Source organism: Mus caroli, chromosome 8, assembly GCF_900094665.2.
Source record: "Mus caroli chromosome 8, CAROLI_EIJ_v1.1, whole genome shotgun sequence".
NCBI classification, from domain to species: Eukaryota; Metazoa; Chordata; class Mammalia; order Rodentia; family Muridae; genus Mus; species Mus caroli.
The window spans coordinates 87,199,784-87,222,748 of NC_034577.1; the positions used below are offsets into that span (position 1 = coordinate 87,199,784).

Below are 22,965 nucleotides of genomic sequence, written 5' to 3' on the forward strand. Positions count from 1 at the left end.
AGATGTTCCTCTTCGGGTATGATCTCCCTTAGGACCTCCAAACAGGTCAACTACCTTTCCAGAGGCAAGCAGAACGCCCTGGTCTATCTAGTCTACACTTATAACTTAAGTGGCTTTTTAAGCTTCCTTAGCTACGTCTAAAAAAAGTTGCATGAATTCAGTATTTTGCTAATCTTTGGAATGTCATGAATGTCGGAAGACATGCTGCTATGCCTGAGACAAGAGCATGCCATCAAACTGCCTGTTACAAGGTAGTTTACATACGTACACACTTTACACAAACCCAAGAAGTTTCAGACAAAAGTTTTCTCTTTCATATATTTACACAAGTTCAAAATGATATTCACAGCATCTTCTAAATTTTGGCCAAGAGTCAAAAAAAAAATGCATTTAAACTTTGGAACTTGCCCACATAGACAGGAGACCGACCCCAGCAGTTGGCGGGGCAGACCCCTGAGAACCAAAGGGCTAGGAAAGTCAGGAGGAGTCTTCAGTTTATGAACTTGGTTCAGCGGACCAAGGCTGATGCATCTGCAAGGGATATACACAGTTCATCTAACTGGCACCGGTCCCCTCCATCACTTGCTGAGCCTGCTTCTGTCCCATGCAGCACTGTGCGACAGACTGAAATAACCTGAGAAGTGGAGACAAGCACCAATTAACTTCACAACAAACTTTAGCCTAAAGATCTCTTAATCTGAATTAGCTATAACTGCCCTTTTAACTCACAGACCCAAATTAGACACATTCTTTTCTGTCTCCCTGCTTGGTAATTAACATTTTAACTCACTTTTCAATCTCTGGGGCACAGTGTACAAATTCATGGTTCCAGAACTTAAATGCTGGGTTTTTAATCAGCTCAATGAAGGTGATAAGAAGACCCCAAGGATGTGGCCTATTTACAATCAACCGTTCCAAGAGAACCCTAAAAAGGGGTATAGAAGAGTTAGTTAATACATTAAAAACAAATTCACAACTATACCTTCATTGCCTCTTCCCTGGATGCACTCAGAATTTAGCATATGAAAATAGGTGAAATTTTTCCTACATGACAAGTGCTGGCTAGTACCAATTCTTTGTTCTTATACTTTTTTGTTTCCTGGTGGCAAAGATTAAGGCCTTTGCTGCAGAAACTGGCACAAGTATTTAGTTGGGTGAACAGGTAAATTACAAGTCTGTATGCACACCCCACTATATTGTGCACTAATCTCCAATCCTATACAGTTTAAACAAACAGTATGACCCTACTGTTTCCCTTTAAAACCTTAAAAACATGAATGAAGTACACAAAAATGTCAACAAGATTCTGGATAAAAAACATTACTGCCACGGCTACCACCAAGAAACTACTGTTGCTTTTATTGTAAACTAGTCCCCAGCATTTCAAAGCAAACCACTGTCCATTATCAACTTGTTTTGTAATTCCTTAGACATGGCTCAGCATAATAACACAGCAAAACTGGGAATGCACAGAACTCATTCAGAATACAGCCGAGGCAGTCAGTGGTGGTGCACACCATCCATCCCAGCACTCAGGAGGCAGAAACAGTTGGATCCCCAAGTCTGAACCAGCCTGGTCTACGGAGTGAATTTCAGGACAGTCAGAATAAGGAGAAAAGAGCCCCTTTAAGGCATCATGACAGTAAATCTCTCACCTTGTAATCTGTTCCTGGATTGCCTCAGTGTTCGCCTCAGCAAAAAGGTACAACATGGTGCAGCTGAAGTAGTGAGTGTGGCTGTTTGGGTACCGAAGCTGGTTCGCAATTGCATTTAAGAAGAGATATCGGCCTAGAAATTAGGGAAACTAGATTTAGGATTTACTCTGAAAGGCCAGTATGAGAGACAAATGAGTTTCCTTAGGCTTTGGTTTCTTAGGTGGACTGATACCATCAGTCAGACATAATCTAACATGGTGGGCCTTGGGCAAACTGTGAGTATTATTCTAGTTTTGTGATTTACTATTGGTTTTCTGGATATGAACATTTTTGGATTTTTTGCTTCTGTAGGTATTATTCTAATTTTGTGATTTATTATTGGTTTTCTGGATACGAACATTTTTTTTTTTTAAGATTTATTTATTTATTACATGTAAGTACACTGTAGCTGTCTTTAGACACTCCAGAAGAGGGCGCCAGATCTCATTACGGATGGTTGTGAGCCACCATGTGGTTGCTGGGATTAGAACTCTGGACCTTCGGAAGAGCAGTCGGGTGCTCTTACCCNCTGAGCCATCTCACCAGCCCCCCATTTTTTTTTTTTTTTGCTTCTGTAGGTGTTATTTGCAATCCATATTATGAATCAGCAAAATACCTTACATTCTTTAAAAAAAAATTTTTTTTAACTGAAAATCTTGATCCTACAGATTTCCTTTAATGTTACAACAATGGAAAGCTAGTTCTGCATTGTCTCAACATCCAACTACTTAAAACATTTTATTTCATGTAGTACTTGAAAAGTTGTACACATGAAATAAACATAATGAAGGCAATGTCTTCCTCTGACACAAACAGTCCTAACCTCAAAGCCCTTATAAGACTCTTGCCCCTGATGATCCTTATACTCTGAAAAGTACTTTGGTAGAATAGCTGGAGAGAAAGTTTCAAATCCAGAAGCTCCCACCATGCTCAGGTGGCAATAGATCTCTTATCTGTATTTGATTATCTTGTTTGTACCATTGATCACAAAGACTCTTGTCTTTAGACACTTGTCTAAAGGACGTAACATGAGGCCTCAATTCTACACAAAAAAACCTACAGGCAACCAAGAAATGCTCAGAGTAGAAAAAAACAGTCTTGTCTTCTCAAAGAAGAGAACAGCAACTGGTTATCCAATACCAAATGGTCAGCCCTGAAAACATATGCACAGGTAACAATTATACAGACTGAGCAGGTTATATTGTAAAATCTATTAGTAGTCTGAAGTGACCTAGCAGTTCCTCCTGACATAGTTCCTCCTAACACCACGGTGGCATACTAGCAACAGACTGGATTCAGCTATATCTGGTAGTCCTAGATCAGTACCAAAGCAGCGAGGGATGCCCTGAAGACCAAGTTCAAAGCAAACGCTAAGACTTCTTGCAGAAGCATAAAAACTGTGAACATTAAGTAGTGGATCTGTACAGAGACAAAGTTTGGAGCTGAGACAAAAGGATGGACCATCTAGAGACTGCCANATCCAGGGATCCATCCCATAATCAGCCTCCAAACGCTGACACCATTGCATATACTAGCAAGATTTTGCTGAAAGGACCCTGATATAGCTGTCTCTTGTGAGACTATGCCGGGGCCTAGCAAACACAGAAGTGGATGCTCACAGTCAGCTATTGGATGGATCACAGGGCTCCCAATGGAGGAGCTAGAGAAAGTACCCAAGGAGTTAAAGGGATCTGCAACCCTATAGGTGGAACAACATGATGAACTAACCAGTACCCCGGAGCTCTTGTCTCTAGCTGCATATGTATCAAAAGATGGCCTAGAAGGCCATCACTGGAAACAGAGGCCCATTGGACTTGCAAACTTTATATGCTCCAGTACAGGGGAACGCCAGGGCCAAGAAGTGGGAGTGGGTGGGTAGGGGAGTGGGGGGGTCGTGTGGGGGACTTTTGGGATAGCATTGGAATTGTAAATGAGGAAAATACCTAATTAGAAAAAAAAAGTAAGTAGTGGATCTGGACTGAAGCATGAGCTCTCAATCTTCAAAACCACCCTCACCTCCTGTAGACAAAACTACTTATCTGGTTGATAAAACAGAAAAGGTCAGCCCCCCCGCCCCATCCCTAATATGTGTGTATATACATACACATATATATATATGCATGGAGTAACAATAAAAATGAGGCCATGAATTTCTAAGAGAAAAACAAACAAACAAAAAACAACAAGCAGAGCTTCTTTAGCACTAAGCTGGGGATTGTGAATCTTGACCACAGAAAGAAACAGTGCAGTGTTAACCAGGAGACACCACAGCGATGTGCCCTGTACATTTCCTACAGAGGAACAGCAAGCTCTGGCCCGTTATCTTCTTACACTCAATAATGTGTTCTGTCCCCTGTCAAGTAGACCCTAGTAATCGTTGGTAAAGACAAACTTATGAAACAATGTAGTACGACCTTCAGATGTAGGCTATCAAAAAGAACATACTTATTTCACACTTATTGCACTCTGGCATACCATCTTTACTTACAGGATAAGATTTGGGGCCATTTTCTTCATCTTTTTTTTTTGAAAAAAAAAAAAAAAAAAAAAAAACATTCCTTACTGTAGCTTAAAGGAAATTTCTAGATTCTTTCGATTATATCTATGGCAAAGTGCAGAGACTCTGATGATGCCAATGGCCAGGCCAGCTGCTGCACTCACCCTCAGTGTCTAGGTCCACAGCCAGGTTCTGGAAGATGTCCATGTGTGCTGAGTGGGTGATGGTGCTCATTGACGGCGTGCTGCCCTTGTTGTGGATGTGTGCGATAGCCTGAGTCCCTACGTAGAGCACCAATGCATTGATAAGCTGGAGGTTGTAGCGATTCCCAGGCTCATTAGATACCTAAATGGGCAAAGAGAAAACTTTACCATAGAACTATGAATAACACTTAATATTTCATTATTTTTCCCAGAGACAGGATCTCACAGTGTAGCTCTGGCTAGATTCAAACGCAGAGATTGCTAGGCCTCTGCTCCCCATGCTGGGGTTAAAGAAAGGTGTGCACCACTGTGCTGGGCAGCACTGCTGTTCCTCAAGCCTTCTCTCTCTGAAAGGGATAGACAGCTGTTGATATTGTGATTTAAATATAAGAAACTTGTTCAAGATTGTGAGCTGTACAAATGTGCAGCTGCCCGAAGAGTGGTTCTACTAGAAGACTTGTGTTCCTTTGGAAAACCAAATACTTTTGCTCATGATGCAGCTATAAAATAAACTTCAAGCACAACCTCAATCATGTAATTTCGAGAAAGACGTTGTTGCATACTATGCTAACCTGCAGAGCCAATTCCACTTCAAGTCACTCCATAAAGGAAACTTAACTATAATCACTCTAGAAATGCTGTTAGGTCTTGCAGGAAAGTAATGTTTTTTCCATAGTGGTCTCATCTATAACTGGGTCAAAGACGAACTATTAGTACAGTATGTAACTCAGGTAAACTTACCCAGTGAATAATTACAACAATACTTGAATCTGGGGATGTATGTCCAGGGATGAGGTCTTGCTCTAACGGTGGCCACAAGCTTGTCATCTGTCTGCCCCAGTCTCCTCTGTGCTAAACTAACAGGTGTGTACTGCCACATTCAACTTCAATGTTTCTACATCAGGTTTAAAATACTAATCTGAAAATGGGACATAGATAGACAGTGCGCACAAACTGCACTCTACAGAAGACACAGCAAAGAACTTAAGTCAAACCAACTGACCTGTAGGTTACTACGCAGATCAGACAGGAAAGTGACCGGCGACCGAGTTTTAAGATAGGAATCCAAATCCTTTTTGAACTGAGGCGGCATCACTCCAGTGAAATTGGTGAGGATCCGAGGTGCGATGTTAATTTCGCTTAACATGTCCACCTGCCACACATCCCAAGAATCACAATCAATCACAGATGTTAACAAACCTTCCCCTTCATAGACGTGTTAGGATGGCTTTCTAAAACTATACATACACATAGACTGTGATTACTAGAAATCCACCTTTTCTTGTCACACAATGTTAGCTGTTTCTCATTATTTGAAAAGAAATTAGGGGCTGAAGAGATGGCTCAGAGAGATGGCACTGTCTGCTCTTCCAGAGGTCCCAAGTTCAAATCCCAGCAACCACACGGTGGCTCACAACCATCTGTAACAAGATCTGACTCCCTCTTCTGGAATGTCTGAAGAATATTTTGTGCCCATCTAATTTGCACCATTAACCATTTTTTCCAACCTTAGATTTCTTATTTATTTGGTTGGTTGGTTGGTTGGTTTGGTTTTTCGAGACAGGGGTTCTCTGTAGCCCTGACTGTCCTGGAACTCACTTTGTAGACCAGGCTGGCATCAAACTCAGAAATCTGCCTGCACCTGCCTCCCAAGTGCTGGGATTAAAGGCGTGCGTCACCATGCCAGGTCAGATTACAAATCGGTACAGGAGATTACTACCAAGAGTCCCAGCCACTGAAAGAAGCTCCAGACAAATATATGCTTTAAAATGTTTCAGAAAGGATCTTAAAGAAGAGCTACAAACAAATTTAAAAGGCTACTTGGTGGTATGATTTTTAAGCGGCTCGTCTTCCTTAAATAATTTCAACACATGCACATGAAACCTCGTGAGCTATAGACATTACAAAGACCACTTTGTTCTTCAATTATGCAGTGTGGGACCAGCAACTGCCTACCATTCAGTCTGGGGTTTGATAATTAAACCATGTTAAAAATATGAGAAAACAGTAAACTAATATTCAACGACAGTATCACCCTCATCAAAATTGTAACAGAATCAGCTACCCTAAAAGTATCAATACCTAAAGTGTATATATGCTGGAGAGAGGGGGACTAAATATACTGATTATAAGAGAAGGGGCTGAAATGTTAAGATAAAAACTTTTCCTTTAGGAAAGACGGTAAGAGCGCTGGCTGCTCTCTAAGAGTCCAGTTCCCAGTACCCACATGGCAGCTCACGATTGTCTCAGACTCTAGTTCCACGGACCCACAGTACCTTATTGCCTCTGCAGGTCCCACAGGCATCTGCTGCACATGAACTCAAATATACACACATAAAATCAATCTTAGGGGGGAAAAACTTTAAAAAGCAAAAGATAAATCAAGAAAACATTAAGGAAGTAGAAGTTAAATCCCCAGTAAAACAATAGCAAAAACAAAACAAACATGTTCCATCTGTTAAAACCTTACCTTCAGATTAGGAGTGAATGGGTCTGGGAGCCTCATATTCCTTGGGAAGGCACTCAGGATCAAATTTCTTAACTGGATACAATTAGGAGGGATCACATCACAGAACCCATAATGGTAATCACAAAGGAACTCTGGGAAATCATGCAAAAGAACTAGCAGCACTCTTAGAGTACCCTGCACAAAAGGGAAAAAGTTCCATACTAAGACAGCAGGATTTCTTCCTCCATTGTCAAAAATAGCAAAAGTATATTTTATTAACATTAAAAACAACAACAACAAAACCTATAGGCTTTAATTAATACATGCAGTTAAGATCATTTATCTTCAGAAACTAGAAAGAGGACTAACAAAAGTAAAAAGGCAAACTAACAAGAAAACTACTGAAAATGGGAATGGGATCAAAGCTAGCCTTTTTTAGTTTTTAACAAGTTTTGGTAAATTCAACAATTCTGATATATAGATAGGAAGAACACCTTAGCAACTTGAGATAGCCTAGTATATTTAAGAAGGCCCTAAGTTTTATCCCTAGTGCTATAGAAAAATAAAGTCAAAATATAAAAATGCAAAACAAAACAAAAAACACCGGGAACATGAGCAAACACTGGAAGGAACATGACAAAAAGATACATCTATAAATGAAAATCTCACTAAGAAGGTGAGACAGCGCATGCTTTTAACTCTAACAAGAGTGAGGCAGGGTCAGGAGGAACTCTGAGTTCTAGGTAAATCAGGGCTAAATAGTGAAGCTCTGCCTCAAAAAACTAAACATCCCTGCCGAGATGATCCTGCAGTTAAAGCACGTGCTGCTCTTGCAGAGGACCGGGGTTTGCTTCCTAGCACCCACACGGTGGCTCTCAACTATCTGTATCCAGTTCCTGGGAATCCAACATCCTCCTCTTTATTCTCTGAGTACCAGGCACATATGTGGTGCACATAAATAAATGCACGAAAGCAGACAGGAAAGCAAAAGTCATACACATAAAAGAAGTCTACCAAAAAAGTTAAACAAGAAAACAGTAAGGAAATAGAAGTTAAATTCCCCAGTGAGATGGTAGCAAATGGCTAAGATGGTGGTGGTTGGGGGCTGGGAGTGTAGAGCAAGAGATATAAAAAAGATGAGAGAACAACTTTCCATTGAAAAGGTACACTGGTACCTAGAGTGCCACTAGAGTATCCTTTAAGTAGGGCCTCTGAGTATCAAATGATTCTGTAAAAGCATATCAACAATAGTTCCCATATAAAAACACTTTTAAGTTATTTATAAATAAAAATTACCTTGTAGAGGATTTGCATAGGTTTAGTGAGTTCCACATTTCTAAGGAAAGGTGCTAAATATTTGAATAAATCAATCAACAGCTGAGCATACATAGGCCACCCCTAAAAGAAAGAAACGTACGTAAGTTATAGTAACATTTACAAGTTGTTTGGCTACCACAAACTTGCCCGTCACTCTACTGCATCTTATCTATAGTAACCTGACATGAGGGCCTCTCCTAGATTGGATCCTAGCAAAATGAAGTATCAGCTCAGTGTGGTGGGATGTGTCTCTAACCCTACCACACAGGAGGCTGAGGAGGAAAACTAAGTTCAAAGCCAGCCAGAAACACAAATATCCAACAAAACAAAAAGTCTAAGTATTACAGCAGTGGATAATGTTATCTAAAACAACAGGACTCCAGAGGCTTTGGAAAATATTTAACTTTGTGCCTATAAGAAAACTAAAAAGAAATGAGACCACCCTGAGGAAATTGCAGAAATAGTATCAAACCAACTATAGGCTGTTTGCCATAATTCCTTCTTTTAAGTTCTGGGTCAACTATTTCTTTTCTTACTCCCAACTCCTAGTAAATAACCTTGCTGAACTTATAGCCTCAATTCTGTACTTTCAGCCCCAAGTGGCCTACTTACTGTAGTATCACCAACCACACAAATTCTAGTTCATTCTTTTTGTGTGCACACCATGCATGTGTCTGTGTGCCATGGATTGCATTTGGAAACCAGAGGACAAATTCATTAAGAGGCTACTTCACTTTCAACACAATTTTCTTCTGGTCTGAAGAAACAGATGAGGGTACTTACTACATACAGTTCTTCTTTGCCATTTACTGCAGTGACAAACTCCTCCTAAATACTGTTAACAACTCCAGCATAGAAAGACTGACATAGCTGGTCCATAGCAAAGCTAGAAAAGCAGTACCTGGTCACCTAACAAAGCCTTTAGATGTAGTCAAGTACTTGATAAGCCTAAGTCTCTTCTACTACTAAGTGACTAATAAAATTGACATAAATAAATAGTGCTAGAAAGCCCCAGGTAGTTACAGGCTTCATCTGTAGGAGATAAACTGCAGCCACACCTTCTGCTGTGGCGTATGTGCCAGCATTCTTGCAATAAAGATCCGATGGGAAATCAATTCGAGCCAAGCATATACAAAGCCAGGAGCTTTAGTAGGTCTCAAGATGTGGAATGTATTGCTGAAAGAAAAATTTCAGAACCACAAATTGAAATATAGTAAACACATGCATGTAGACTTTACAATGAAACACATCAGAACATCAGAGTTCTACCTGACTTTTACCTCATTTAACCAACAACCCTTAAACTTCAGCAAAGTACTGCCTGTGATCCCAGCACAACCTCTGACACCTACAAAGATCAACCATTAAGTTGGGTGTTGGAGTGTGTGCCTGCAATTCCAACTCTTGGACGCTTGAATTGGGAGTTCAAGGCCAGCCTCAACAATACAGGAACTTTTGAGATCAAACCTGAGCTATGAGACCCTGTATTAAATAACAACAAATAGAAATCTCTACTATACACAACACTCACCAGAAAGCAGTAAGAGTCTGGAAATTAATGGTTTCCAACACATGCTCAGGTGCATTGAGCTCCAACAGCAGCATGATAAAAATCCTATGGTACGGAAGTTGCTGAAATTCACTCTGCCGAACATCATGATCCTGTAGGAGAACTCCCACTACTATACCGAGAACCTATACAGAACATACAGATTACATCCCATCAACCACACAGATAAGCCACTTGTCACTTTTACCTGTGTCCTGGATTGAACCTAGGCCCTCCCAAATGCTGAGTACTTAACACTTGAATACTATAGTCAGGCTTTTAAAAAAACAAAACAAAACAAACAAAAAACCCAAAAGTTTGCACAAAGTCTCACTAAGCTGTCCAAAAACTGGCTTTGAACTTACAAGTTCCATGGTGATGTTCCTACCTCCTCACTCAGTCAGGCCTGCACTACCAGCAGTGGCTTACTTACCCTGAACTCTGTAAGCACTACAAACAATAAAGGAAAGGATACATGCTCCAGCATAGAGAGACTGACATAGCTGGTCCATAGCAAAGCTAGAAAAGCAGTACCTGGTCACCTAAGAAAGCCTTTAGATGTAGTCAAGTAATTTCTATGCTGGCAGCCAGCAAAAGGGAAATTAGATTGACTCAGAGTTATTTTCTGTCTTGTTTGTTTTTTAAATTTGTTTACTGGACCAAACTTCTATATTCTCAATAAAGGCCACTGGTTTTTCTAAAGGTATAGAAACCTGGACGTCTCTCCATATTTCATCATGTTGAACTCCAACAAAGCTAGACTGTCTAATGTGACCTAATGGGGCAACAATTCCCACTTTGCTTGGCAGGAAGTGTGGGTTATCAACGATCAGTGTGGGGATAGTAATGACCCACTTGTATTTCTCCACAGAAAAAACTACACTCAGGGTTTACAGTCTTGCACTAGTTTGATATTCAAATTTTCATGATTCACACTGTCTAAATCAGGTCAATAATGAATTAAATGCCATTCCTAGTGACCCATGCAGACACGAGTGGAGGCAGGAGTGCACCAGCTACCACAATCTCTTGTTTGGATCATCATCAAAACACCAACTGCATCTCCCTCTTCTAAATTCTGCTACACAACATATGGATACTATCTCTTCTATTTCATTTCCAGATGAAAAAGATTTGGGGGTTGGGTGTGTGTGTGTGTGGGGGGGGGGGTGCCCTTCAATCATGGCACCTCACAGGCAGGGGAAGGTGGATTCTGAAGATAGCCTTGTCCACAAATTGGGTTCCAGGCCAGCCAGGGCTACAGTGAGACCTTGTCTCAAAACAATGGGGTGTGTGTGTGTGTGTGTGTGTGTGTGTGTGTGTGNGAGAGAGAGAGAGAGAGAGAGAGACAGAGAGACAGACACTACAATGGATCAGAGAACACAAGAGAGAGACACTACAATGGATCAGAGAACACAAGAGAGAGATACTACAATGGATCAGAGAACGAGAGAGAGAGAGAGAGAGAGAGAGAGAGAGAGAGAGAGAGAGAGAGAGAGAGAGAGAGAGACTACAATGGATCAGAGAACACAAGAAAGGATTCCAGACCTTATTGAGCAGGTTGATCTTTGTGACAGTGTTGGTGGCCTCCCCAGAGTGCTTCACTAACAGTGCAATGAGGCGGACAAAGGCATCCAGGTTGTGGTAGCACTTGGCCCGGATCATGGTAGGGTTAGCCGCAGGATTGTGCTGCTGCTCCGCCTGAGCACGGTAACTGATTTCAACACACATTTCAGTGCAAAGACGAAAAAACCTTGTTATGAGGTCATCAGTTTTAAGTATTCCTTGTTGGTGCATCTACAGTGGGAACAATCAATCAACATGGTAAGACCATCCTCAAAATCAACTTTACACAGTTAGCTTTCAAATGGCAAAACTCTAGTTTATACTCATTTAACTTCTTACTCTGAAAGGATGCCATTAGGAAAATGACGTCCCTGTCATGAAGGAGACATGGCAGAGTTCCTCTCAGTTTTAATTCATGGAGAAGACTGAAGCTGACAAAAAGATATTAACATTAAATAGAAGGGCATCTACAGTTTGGGAGATGATATTAATAAAGGTCACTTTTAAGAGTTTCTCTTCATAGACGCCTTCCTCTTATTTAACCAGTGGCAGCGTTTTTAAAACTTCATCTGCAGAAAAATCATTAATTTAATAAATACCCAGGATTATGTCACTTAAACATAATGATCTTTTATACTGTTACAATTAGTAGAAAAGACTAGCTCAAGGTCAGGAAATGGTACATAGCAACACTGTCTCAAAAAGACAGCAACAGGGAAGTAACACTAACCGGTAAAGCAGCAGAAGAAGGGGTCAGCGCTTACTTAGGAACCAAGGGGGGGGGGGGGGACATAAAGTCATCTTGGAAATTTTTAAACAATTATCTTGATAATAAAACAGCTAAAGGTTTGAATTACACAATGTTCCCAAACCAAGGCACAAGGCCAGCAAAAGGATCTTATTCCACATTTGACACGGGAAAGCTTGAGAGGAATATGTGCTATGACAAAGCACTACACATAAAAAGTCCAATCACCAAAAGGAGCAGTAAAGTATAGTGCACCATCTCCCCAAGAGAAGTGAGTAAAGCAAACGAAGAGGAGCCAGGCAGGTACCACATCCATACTCACACAGGCAATGCCGCCGAGCCACGCGTCTGCATTCCATCAATGGAATGACAAGTCAGACTACAAACACGGAGGATGGCCTCTCAGCCTGACTTATGGTATGATTTCCTGGGTTCTTTTAGCAGAGAAATTTATGTAGCATAGTTTACTAGTTGTCACTTATGTTGAAAAGTAAATCAAATTCTTAACAAATCCACAAATGTAAAGCATTTAAAAATAGATCAATCATTCTTTGGAAAAATAACCATCTTTTGGCGTCAATTTGAGCAAATGAAAAAATACAACAGTCAAGCTTTCTAGCTTACTGAAAGTACTGTAAAGCACTCTAAAGGAGTTAAGGCCAGTTCGAGACTGTACTCTTAAATTTCCCTTTCGTCCTCACGTCACTGAAAACAGCCAATGATGATAAGAAACAAATGGACTGTGATTATTTTTTCCAGTTTATTCTGTCTGTAACTGTTTATTTTTAAAAGGGTTGCTTTTAATTATGATTATGTGAATGCTCATGCATGCTTGTTAGTGTGTAATTGTGTTCAGTGGTGCACATATATGCACATGAGGTCAGGCATCTGCCAAGACCAGAGGTGCAGGATATCCCTGAAGCTTGAGTCAGTGAGCTGCCCAATGTGGGTCCTGGGAACCAAACTCAAGTCCTCAGCAAACACAGCACAAAGAATGTGCTCTCTGCGGTGAGTCATCCCAGGTCCACTACAACTATTTATTCTCCGTGTGGTGGTTTGAATAAAAATGCTTCCCATAGACTCATATATTTGAATGCTTAGGCATTGGAGAGTGGTACTATTTGAGAAAATTTAGAAGGTGTGACCTTGTAGAAAGTGTGCCATTGGAGGTGAACTCTTGAGTTTTCAAAAAGCATATGCCAGGTCCAGTCTGTCTCTGTTGCCCCTGTCTGTCTGTCTGTCTGTGCTTGTGAGTCAGGATGTCACTCTCAGCTACAGCTCCAATGCCACGCATGTCACTATGCTCTGAAAGCTGAAAACAAGGCCTAAATGAAATGCTTTCTTTTATAAGAGTTGCCTTGGTCATGGTGTCTTTCAAAGCAATACAAACATGACTAAGACACTTTGGTAAGCCTGATTTTTAAAAAGCAGCTCAATTTCTGAGACATTTAAATTGCCATTTGTGTCAGATTCATATATATGAGAAAAAAAAATAATCTACCACTAAATATGGATTTATTGTATGGTAGTGTTGTTAAAATGTGATATCCCAACATTGTAATGTATTAGCTTATACTCTATCACTAGTGACGATTTTAGTAAACTTGTATGTTGCAGCTTCATTATCATTTTCTGACCCACTACAGCTTGTAGCCAGGACAACTGGAATAGGCTGAGTAGGACTGAAGGAGTAGGAATGTTGAATCAACAGTAGCTGTGATCAACAGTGAGGAATAAAGTAGGCCAGATTAGTTTAACAAAGCATGGTGGTGGTATTTTTGGTTTGCATGAGTATGGAGGTAATTCTGACCACAGGCATACAAAACTAAACTTTAATAGTGGAGTAATCACACCCTACTTATGTTGAATAAAAAGCACCTTTCTTTCCAAAAGCTCTACCTGTCCAACAAACGCAGAGAATGCTTTGGTACTGTCGCGGCCAGCTGCTGCTGAATGGTAGAGATTCACCCATTCCCTCAGAAGATACTCTGCCTTCTCCCTCAGGCCTGGAGGGTCATCATATTCTGAGGCTTGAGAGATCCCAGAATGCATCATAAAGTTAGGGCCTCCATGAGCACGATCAATCATTGCTTCATAGTTGGATCTCACCACTTCCATCAGCTGGGGCAACCTAGTATGATAAATCCAGAGTGAAAATCAGTTAACCCACAGTTGTTTACTTTTCAAAACTTGAGAAATTCAGGCAGGACAGGCTGTCTGGTCAATGAGTTTGTCTCTGCCTCCCCAGTGCTGAGATTACTAATATTCACAACTACACCAAGTTTTGTTTTGTGCTGTGTGCATTCCTTGTGCACACATGAAAGCCAGAGGACAACCTTGGATATTATTTCAGCAGGATTCATCCACTTGGTTTTCTGAGGAAGTCTCTCACCAGGACCTAGGACTTGCTGATTAGGCTATGCCACCTGTGCCTAACTTAGCACTGGCATTACAAGTTTGTATCAGTACACTGGCAGCTGAGGACTTGGGCTTCCCAAGGATCCTGAAAGCACTTCACTCCCTGAGGTTTATCCCAGTCTAACAGAGCCAGTGTTCACGGCGACTTCTGCTGCCACTCAGCAGTCACTGTATGTGCAGCTCTCCTGAGTCAGGAAGGCAGCAGTGGATTACGAGTTCATACTTTAAGGACAATACTGGCTCAACCTAAAACTGTTTTAGGCTGAGAAAGTCACAAAGTCACTCATTATGCTAGTGTGTATGTAATTTCTGAAGCTCTTAAGAGACTGCTGAGTGTACAGGAGAGCAGAGCACTTCATTCTTACCCTTCTGGAGCATTGCCTCTGGAATGAGCATTAATTCTCATGAGGGTTTCAATGGTATGGAACAGATCTGCCTCAGTAATATGGGCAACACTCCTTTCATCCACCAGCAGAATTTTTACCAGTTGCATAGCAAACGCCACGGCCATGTAGTTCAAGCCATTCTCCATCGACTGGCAACACAGCAAATTCAAGAGAGTAACAATTAAAAAACAAAAGCACTTCCTGAATCCTCTAATTCAATCAAGTTAAATTTCTTCCATACCTGAGCAAGATGAAGATCATACTGCTGCATGTTAACCAAATGATTTCGAATTAACAATTCCACAGCCTCCACATTATATTTATATTCATCTCGACATTCAATTAGGCACCTAAAAAAGGGCATTTTTCTTAATCTCTCTTTTTATTTGCATTGGTGTTTTGTCTGTATATATGTATGTCTATGTGAGAGTGTCAGATCTTGGGAGTTACAGACAGTTGTGAGCTGCCATGTGAATACTGGGATTTGAATCCGGGTCCTCTGCAAGAGCAGTCAGTGCCCTTAACGGCTGAGCCATCTTTTGAGGCCCCCCCAAAAAAACAGCACTTTAACCGGTATTAACCATATTAGCTATGTGTTCTATACAAAGATGTCTTAAAAAGACAACTGCAGGAGCTGGAGAGATGGCTCAGCGGTTAAGAGCACTGAATGTTCTTCTAAAGGTTCTGATTTCAAATCCCAGCAACCACATGGTAGCTCACAACCATGTGTAATGGGATCCGATGCCCTCTTCATACACATATACAATAAATAAATAAATAAATAAATAAATAAATAAATAAATAAAATTTTAAGAAAGTCGATAACGTGAGTTGGAGTACACACACAAGTAAAAACAATAATAAAAAAGACAACTGCAAACAAAACAAAAACAAAATAGTATTGTTTGAAAAAAAAAAAAAAAAGGCAGGTTAGGGATATTCAAATACCACCTAGGCTTAGAGCCATGAGGTCCACATGATACCAATACAATCCTAGCCAGAAGAGATGGCCTAATGTTAAAAATGTCTGAACTTTGCATTCAGATTTTGGAAATAGGAGGGATTTCATTCAAGACACTAAAATGTTTACCATGAATGCTACTATGAATGTGGGATCATGAAAACAAATGACCTAAAGTTTACTTCTCAAAGCCATGTGTCAGAACTACTCAACAATTCTTACCCCTTAGAATCAGGGATTTCAAAGCCCCATTTATCTTGTAGGCAAAAGAAAAACATTTAGAAAAATAAAGTATGACAAAATCTAGTCCATGGGGCTGAAGAGATGGCTCAATGGCTTAAAGTACACTTTCTGTTTTTGCAAAAGACCCAGACTCACTTTACAGCACCCAAGTCACAAGGTAGTTCACGATTGTCCTAACTCCAGCTTCAGGGGCTCACATGTCCTCTCCTCTCCTCTCCTCTCCTCTCCAGGCACCAGGTACACACACATAGTACAAATACACACATGCAATGAAAACCACACATGCATAACATTTATGAACATAAACTTCAGAAACATGAAATAATTATGACGAGTTTTCTAGTGTCACCTACCTTGTGATCTGTTTGTTGCACCATGGAGATCCATATGCCCTGCCATCCTGCAGAGCTTTCAGTACCAACAGGTGGCATTCCCTGTATCGCAGCAGCAAGTCAGCATCAGCACCACTTGTGGCATCTAATAAGCCTTCTACAGCCTATGGACATAAAGGATCCACAAGCATGTAAAATACAACACTCAACCCAACCGTTAGAGCTGGAAATCAAACACAAAGGACTACATAATTTCTGAAGCTTCAAAATTCTAATCTCCACTCTCAACTTCTATCTAGTTTAAGCTTATTCTTTAGTATTTGTCATCTTAAAGTCTTCTTATAGTTTTTCCATTCCCCATAGTGCCAAGAAAATATTACCATATGGAAAAGATGTCCTTACTACTTCTAACTGCTGTAAGTACATTCTATGGAAGGGGTAGGGATGGGAATCAACAATACTTGGTTTGCACTAATTTTTTTTTTTTTTTTTGGTTTGTATCAATTTTTAAAACTCAATTCTAAATATATAGATTCAGTTACGGTCTGAAGTCTATAAACCAAGTTCCTTCTACAAGCAATAGCTTAAGAACCAACCTTCTGTAGTAATCCAAGAGCAGCTATCGCATCCCGAGAATTCCGAGACAACACTACAACCTCTAAAAGACTTCGGAGAGCCTGGGCTTGAGGATTCATGGCCAAAGTTGGTGGAATGGCGTGTAGGTGCTGCTCCAGTTCTGTAATACACTTATCATAAATCTGCGCTACATCATCAGTTGCCCAAGCTTGCTGTTTTAGAAAAAGAAATAGCCAGAGATAAGCAAACATTTTTAAGGTTGTTCACGGACACAATGCACCGATAAAATAGAAGAAAGTCCTTGGCATATTGCTTTAGCTTATTTTTTTTTGTTCACATATGCAAGCCCTCTTCTACACCTGGCTCTTGAGCTCTTCAGTCTTAGGATTATTATGTGGGGGTAATACACAGCCAGGACAGACATGTTTAAAATGTCTGTGTGTGTGCTATCACCAACACAACTAAGTGATCAGAGAGCATAATATGAACAAGAAAGAATGAAAAAGACTGCGTACTGCATGTGTACCATCCAGAAAGCCTTCTGCAACTTAACGTGTGTCAAGTTTCAAATACAATACTTCCACCAAATTTTAAACCGCAACTGGAAAATAAAAACACATCACTTCTGTGCTTCCCCTCCTCTCTTCCTCTGAAACAGGGTTTCTTTCTCTGTGTAACCCTGGCTGTCCTGGATCCGGCTTTGTAGTCCAGACTGGCGGGTAACTAACTCAAGAGATCTGCCTGCTTCGGCCTTCTGAGTACTGACTGGATTAAGGCATACGCTGCCACACATGGCCATGTGCTTTTCCTATCAAAAACCTGCTACTGGCCTGGAAAGATAGCTCAGTGGGTCAAGAGCTTACCCTGCAACCATGAAGACCTGAGTTCACATCTCTAGAAGACAGTAAGGATGGGTGTGATGGCATGTGCCTGTAATCCTATTGTTCTAACAGTAAGTCGGAAAATGTATGAAGGAGTACTCAGGGAAGCGCACAGGACAGCTAGCCTGGGGCACATAGGAGTGAAAAATGAAGAGACTGGGTTTCAAAAAAAGGTGAAAAGTGAGGACAACACAGTCTTTTGTCTACCACACATGCACACGTACACACTTCATGAATGCATACACAAAATCATATCCATACCCTGGGGTAGCGGAAGCTCTATAAAAATCTGAGTGTAGCTCAGCAGCAGAGGGTTCAGTTACCATACCCAAGGTCCTGGGTGAATCCCAGAACAACAAATGAGGGAATTCAGGGGGTTATTCGAAAGAACCACTGCATGAAATGTTTGATTCTAAAAGTGCGTTACTCCAACAACTTGAAGAAGCAACAACTTGAAGTTTAAAGAATTAGATGAAGACACTCGTGTTTAATTTCTTGATTTTGACATTTGCACAACACAGGCTGGAGAGATGGCTCAGCGGTTAAAAGAACCGACTGCTCTTCTGAAGGTCCTGAGTTCAAATTCCAGAAACAACATGGTGGCTCGCAACCATCTGTACAGCTACAGTGTACTTATATACATAAACAAATCTTTAAAAAAACATAAAACATTTGCACACTATGGTCATAAGGAAGAATCCACTATAAGCCACTTGAGCATTACTGTACATGCCTGAAGTATAAGGGAGGGGTGTTTGTGTGTGCATAAAAAGAAATGGTAAATTCTAGATCAAGGCAACAGCAATGTAACTGAACCTGTCACTCCAAAACCTTCTGGTGAGCCAGTGCTTAGCTAGAATCCAAAGACCTTCAAACTCTCTTCTCTGGCTGGGCACTGTGGCACATGCTTTTAACTCCAGCATGGGGAGGCAGAACTGAGAGTTCCAGGGCAGTCAGTGATACATGCTACCCTGTGTTGGGGGTGGGGTGCCACCACTTTGTAAACTAATAATTAAAAAACAAAAAAAGTTGAGGCTGTAGTTTGGTGGGTCGAGCGAGTGCTTATTTCGCACACACAAGGCTCAGTCTTCAGGACTCATAAACCAAGTGCAGTGGTGTATATCTGTAATTCTAACGCTAAGGAGGTGGGGGCAGAAGATTAGAAGGGCAAAGTCACCCTTGGCTACAGAGGCAAAATGATTCTGGGCGCTATGAAACCCAATCTCAAATACAAAAAAAAAAAAACAAAAAACCAACACACACACAAACAAAAACAAGCAAACAAAACTTATTTGTGTATACACATTGAGAGAAGGTGATGGGAAGAGAAAACCTAAGACTGAATGAATGGGCAGTGTTAAACATTAGTAAATGATACCCTAGTTACCAAAATTCCCACTCGATACCCCTACAGGTTGTTTTTCAGGGAAGACTTAGAGCCCCTAAAAAAAAAAAAAAAAAAAAAAAAAAAGAGAGGCTACCGCAATTACTCACAGCTGCCAAGCAAAAAAGATGCAAAAACACAATGCACGTTGCTTGTAGGACAGAAAATGGGAGAAAAAACCAAAACCAAACAAGCTAGAACTGAACTAAAACAAGCTTCTTCTCTGCTAGGTAGCTTTCTTAGCAAAAGAAATTAATCTGTAGGCTGCTAGGGAGTTCTCTATGGCCCTCCTCAGCTATGAGCCATGTAAGCTATAAGTCAAGTAAGATATGCCTACCGGTGCAATAGTGGCATCAATATGGGGATAATCTGCCACCTTCTGGCTGAAATGAGTCCCACTCCAAGGAGAGAATTCAAGCCTCATACTATAAAACCAGCTAAAAGCCCATGGATGGGAAGACTCTGGTGGGAAAGAAATGACTACTTTTGTTTCGCTAAGTGGACATGTTGTCAAACTGTCTTCTAAATAGGCATCTTTATACTCTATACTCCTCTCACCTACGTTGCAGAAGCTTGTTCTCCAATGTTAACGGTGAAGACGGTCACGGGGCTGAGGATGTGTAACTGCGACCTTGCCCTGAATGCTTCCTTCCTCTAAGGCTCAGGGAATATTTAAACAAGGGTACAAATAATGTAATGTAAGAGGCAGGTGGCAGGGAGAACGTGCTTGTGTGTGATACAGGCTCTGCTCACAGCACGAGCTGGACCATCAACATTCCACCAGAAATGAGAGAGAGGCACTTGAGGCTCTGTGGAGAAGGAATAACTGTTTTTTGGGGTGTAGCTTATGTTAAGCTGCTAGGATCCAGTAAAAATCCCACCTATACCCATGCCGATGCAGGCTGCCCTCATTAAATTCAGCAGAGTATGGATGCATATGTGGAAGTCAGAGGACAATTTATAGTAATCTTTTTCTCTTTCCTGGGACTCCAGAGGAACTGGAGATGGGTAAGTGAGAAAATAATAGAGATGAAATTAATAAAAACTAAACCTTAAAATTATTTTTAGAAGAGACGAGAGCCTTCAGAAAAGAATACAAACTCAATAAAGGCGCTTTATGTCATTTTCTTTCTAAAAGTAAATCAACAGAAACAAAGCCGACAGCAGCTCTACAACTCAAGTGGTTTATGGGAAAATGTTTTCCTTGTAGTGTCAACTTCAATTAAATGTGCTGCACAATCTTAGGAACTCCCTTTCATTAAATTTAAGTATAAAGTAAAGAAACAAATATTAAAAAAAGGAAAGGGAAATCAAGAGTTAAGTTTCCTTGAACTAAACAGTAGTCAAGCTAATGCCAGGACTCACTACACTGCCTGTCATGCTGATCTAATAAAGATACGTTGTAACCCAATGGCTTCCATTCCCCTACCCAGTAACAAGCTCCCCAGCAGAAAGCAATGCATTATTAATTTGTATTCCACAACACAAACAAATTAATCAAATGAGGTATTTACCTTCATGGGCTGAGCTAAAAACCCTGTAGGCTGACTTAAGTCATTTGTAGGTAAGAAGCCAGGCACATTTCGTGCAAACTCTTCATAGACGGCTAGCTGCTTTGGGTCCACACCACCAACCTTAAAAGAAGAAAGCCTTTTTTGGGTAGAATTCACTTCACAATCAAAAGAAACGTATTTGGGGCCTAGCAAACACAGAAGTGGATGCTCACAGTCAGCTATTGGATGGATCACAGGGCTCCCAATGGAGAAGCTAGAGAAAGTACCCAAGGAGCTAAAGGGATCTGCAACCCTATAGGGGGAACAACATGATGAACTAACCAGTACCCNGGAGCTCTTGTCTCTAGCTGCATATNTATCNAAAGATGGCCTNGTNNGNCATCACTGGAAAGAGAGGCCCATTGGACTTGCAAACTTTATATGCCCCAATACAGGGGAATGCCAGGGCCAAAAGAATGGGAATGGGTGGGTAGGGAAGTGGAGGGGGGGGTAATGGGGGACTTTTGGGATAGCATTGGAAACGTAATTGAGGAAAATACGTAATAAAAAATATTAAAAATTAAAAAAAAAGAAAAGAAACGTATTATTTTATTTTGAGGTGGAAGAGTTGAGATGGAGTCTCTCTCTCTCTCTCTCTCTCTCTCTGGTAATAGAACTCACTAGATCAGGCTGGTCTCAAACTCAAGAGATCCTTGCTTCTCCCCACCCTCACAAGACCCCCTGCTACAATGCCCAGCTAAAACTTATTTTCTACAAATGATAAGCTTGCACAGAATTCTGATAGAACAGTTAATACAACATATGCCAGCATTCATGCCAACAGATCACAGAAGAGGTTTTCTCATTTTCCTGTTAGAGTCAGTGTCACTTAGAGTCATTCCTTACTGGAGTCCCTATAACAGCACTATCTGCAATCCCTGCCCCGGCACTTGGGACGTAGAGACCAGATGATTATAAGTTTGAGGCAGTTTGGTCTGCATGGAAGCCTTGTCTCAACAACACTCACTAGGAAATGTCTCAAGAGGAGACTGCCTCAAGAGGAAGTCTCCTCTCCCTTGGGGTAAATAGTATCAGACCCTCACCATCTTGTTGGGATCAATAAGGAGCCACCAATAAAAAGATAAATACCAGAAAATATGAAAAGGCAAATTTAAGTTGGGAAAACAGAACTTCAGTAGTACATGAACTCTTTTTATACTTGCTCAGGAAATGTGAAAGTGAACTGCTACTAGAGATGCTTCCTTCAGCAGCAGCATGCAGATGCACAGTCCTTAGGAGGGGTTCATGCAACAGTGAGAGAGAAAGAGAAGGGGAAGCAGGGAGGCAAGAGGCTCAGTTCTCACTTTCAGCCTGATCTGCTCCGGCATCCGCTCGGCTTGGTAGGTTAAGACCACAGGATCACAGTACCTACGTCCTTCTTGCCGGGCATGCTTCCTCAGCTCAAATTCCTACAAATACAAAATGTCACTGAGGCTCTTGTTATGAGACACTTCCTCAGACTCAAAGAAACCACAACCTTACAGATACATGCTAAACACTTACAGTTGCCAATCTCTTGTCCATCTCAGGGCCTGCTTTCTCCACTGCAGTTTTCTGAATAAAACAACAAGCTAATTCACAATTGTCCTGAGCTAACTGAGCAGCAGCCTGGTCCATCATTTCCCTTTGCTGTGGGGATGCAGTCTATTGAGAACACAAGACAAAAGAAAAGAGCAATTCTAAAATGTACAACAGGAAATGCGGTATGGTCAATGGGTCATTCCATATTCTGGTACTACCTATGTACCAGCTGAAACCTGCGAATATTCCTAATTCGTTCACATATAAGATGACAATCCTTTTCGACGTTTCATCAGGTTGTGGTGAACATACTGAACAATTTGTGAACTGTTAAGAAGCAAGAATTCTTAAATCTGATATCCACAACTTCAAAATGAAAAGTTACTTGAAGAGATAAAGTGAAGTAACTTATATATTATAAACTATTAGTCCAACTGCTGTAATCTAAATTCATCTATGTTTGAGACACTGGCTCCAAACTAAAAAAAATCTTTGCTTCTCTAAGAATATGCTCAGGTACTGATGAGTATCTGACAAATAACACTGAGCACAAAACTACATAAAGAAGCAAATGCAACACTTTGCCTTAACACAACTTAGAATCTAAAAGACACAAGAGGCTGGAAGTGTCCTTCAGTGCTAGGAGTTTGCCCTAACTCGCTCGTGCTCTCTCTCTCTCTCTCTCTC

At 40.9% G+C, this 22,965-nt stretch overlaps 1 protein-coding gene and 1 pseudogene across 1 annotated transcript in view; one reads left to right on the forward strand and one right to left on the reverse strand.

Annotated features, from left to right (window-relative positions):
• Positions 1-291: 291 nt before the first annotated feature.
• Positions 292-22,965, reverse strand: part of Cnot1 (CCR4-NOT transcription complex subunit 1) — an 88,454-nt gene continuing 65,780 nt past the window's right edge. The window contains 18 exon segments of the mRNA XM_021171112.2: positions 292-634; positions 791-925; positions 1,656-1,788; positions 4,356-4,536; positions 5,398-5,547; positions 6,865-7,038; positions 8,140-8,241; positions 9,219-9,336; positions 9,692-9,855; positions 11,258-11,506; positions 13,923-14,154; positions 14,807-14,976; positions 15,069-15,177; positions 16,385-16,527; positions 16,960-17,151; positions 20,719-20,838; positions 22,062-22,166; positions 22,261-22,401. Of these exon segments, the coding sequence (XP_021026771.1) occupies positions 556-634; positions 791-925; positions 1,656-1,788; positions 4,356-4,536; positions 5,398-5,547; positions 6,865-7,038; positions 8,140-8,241; positions 9,219-9,336; positions 9,692-9,855; positions 11,258-11,506; positions 13,923-14,154; positions 14,807-14,976; positions 15,069-15,177; positions 16,385-16,527; positions 16,960-17,151; positions 20,719-20,838; positions 22,062-22,166; positions 22,261-22,401 (2,697 nt within the window). The 3' untranslated portion in view covers positions 292-555.
• LOC110300064 lies at positions 2,838-3,164 on the forward strand (annotated as a pseudogene).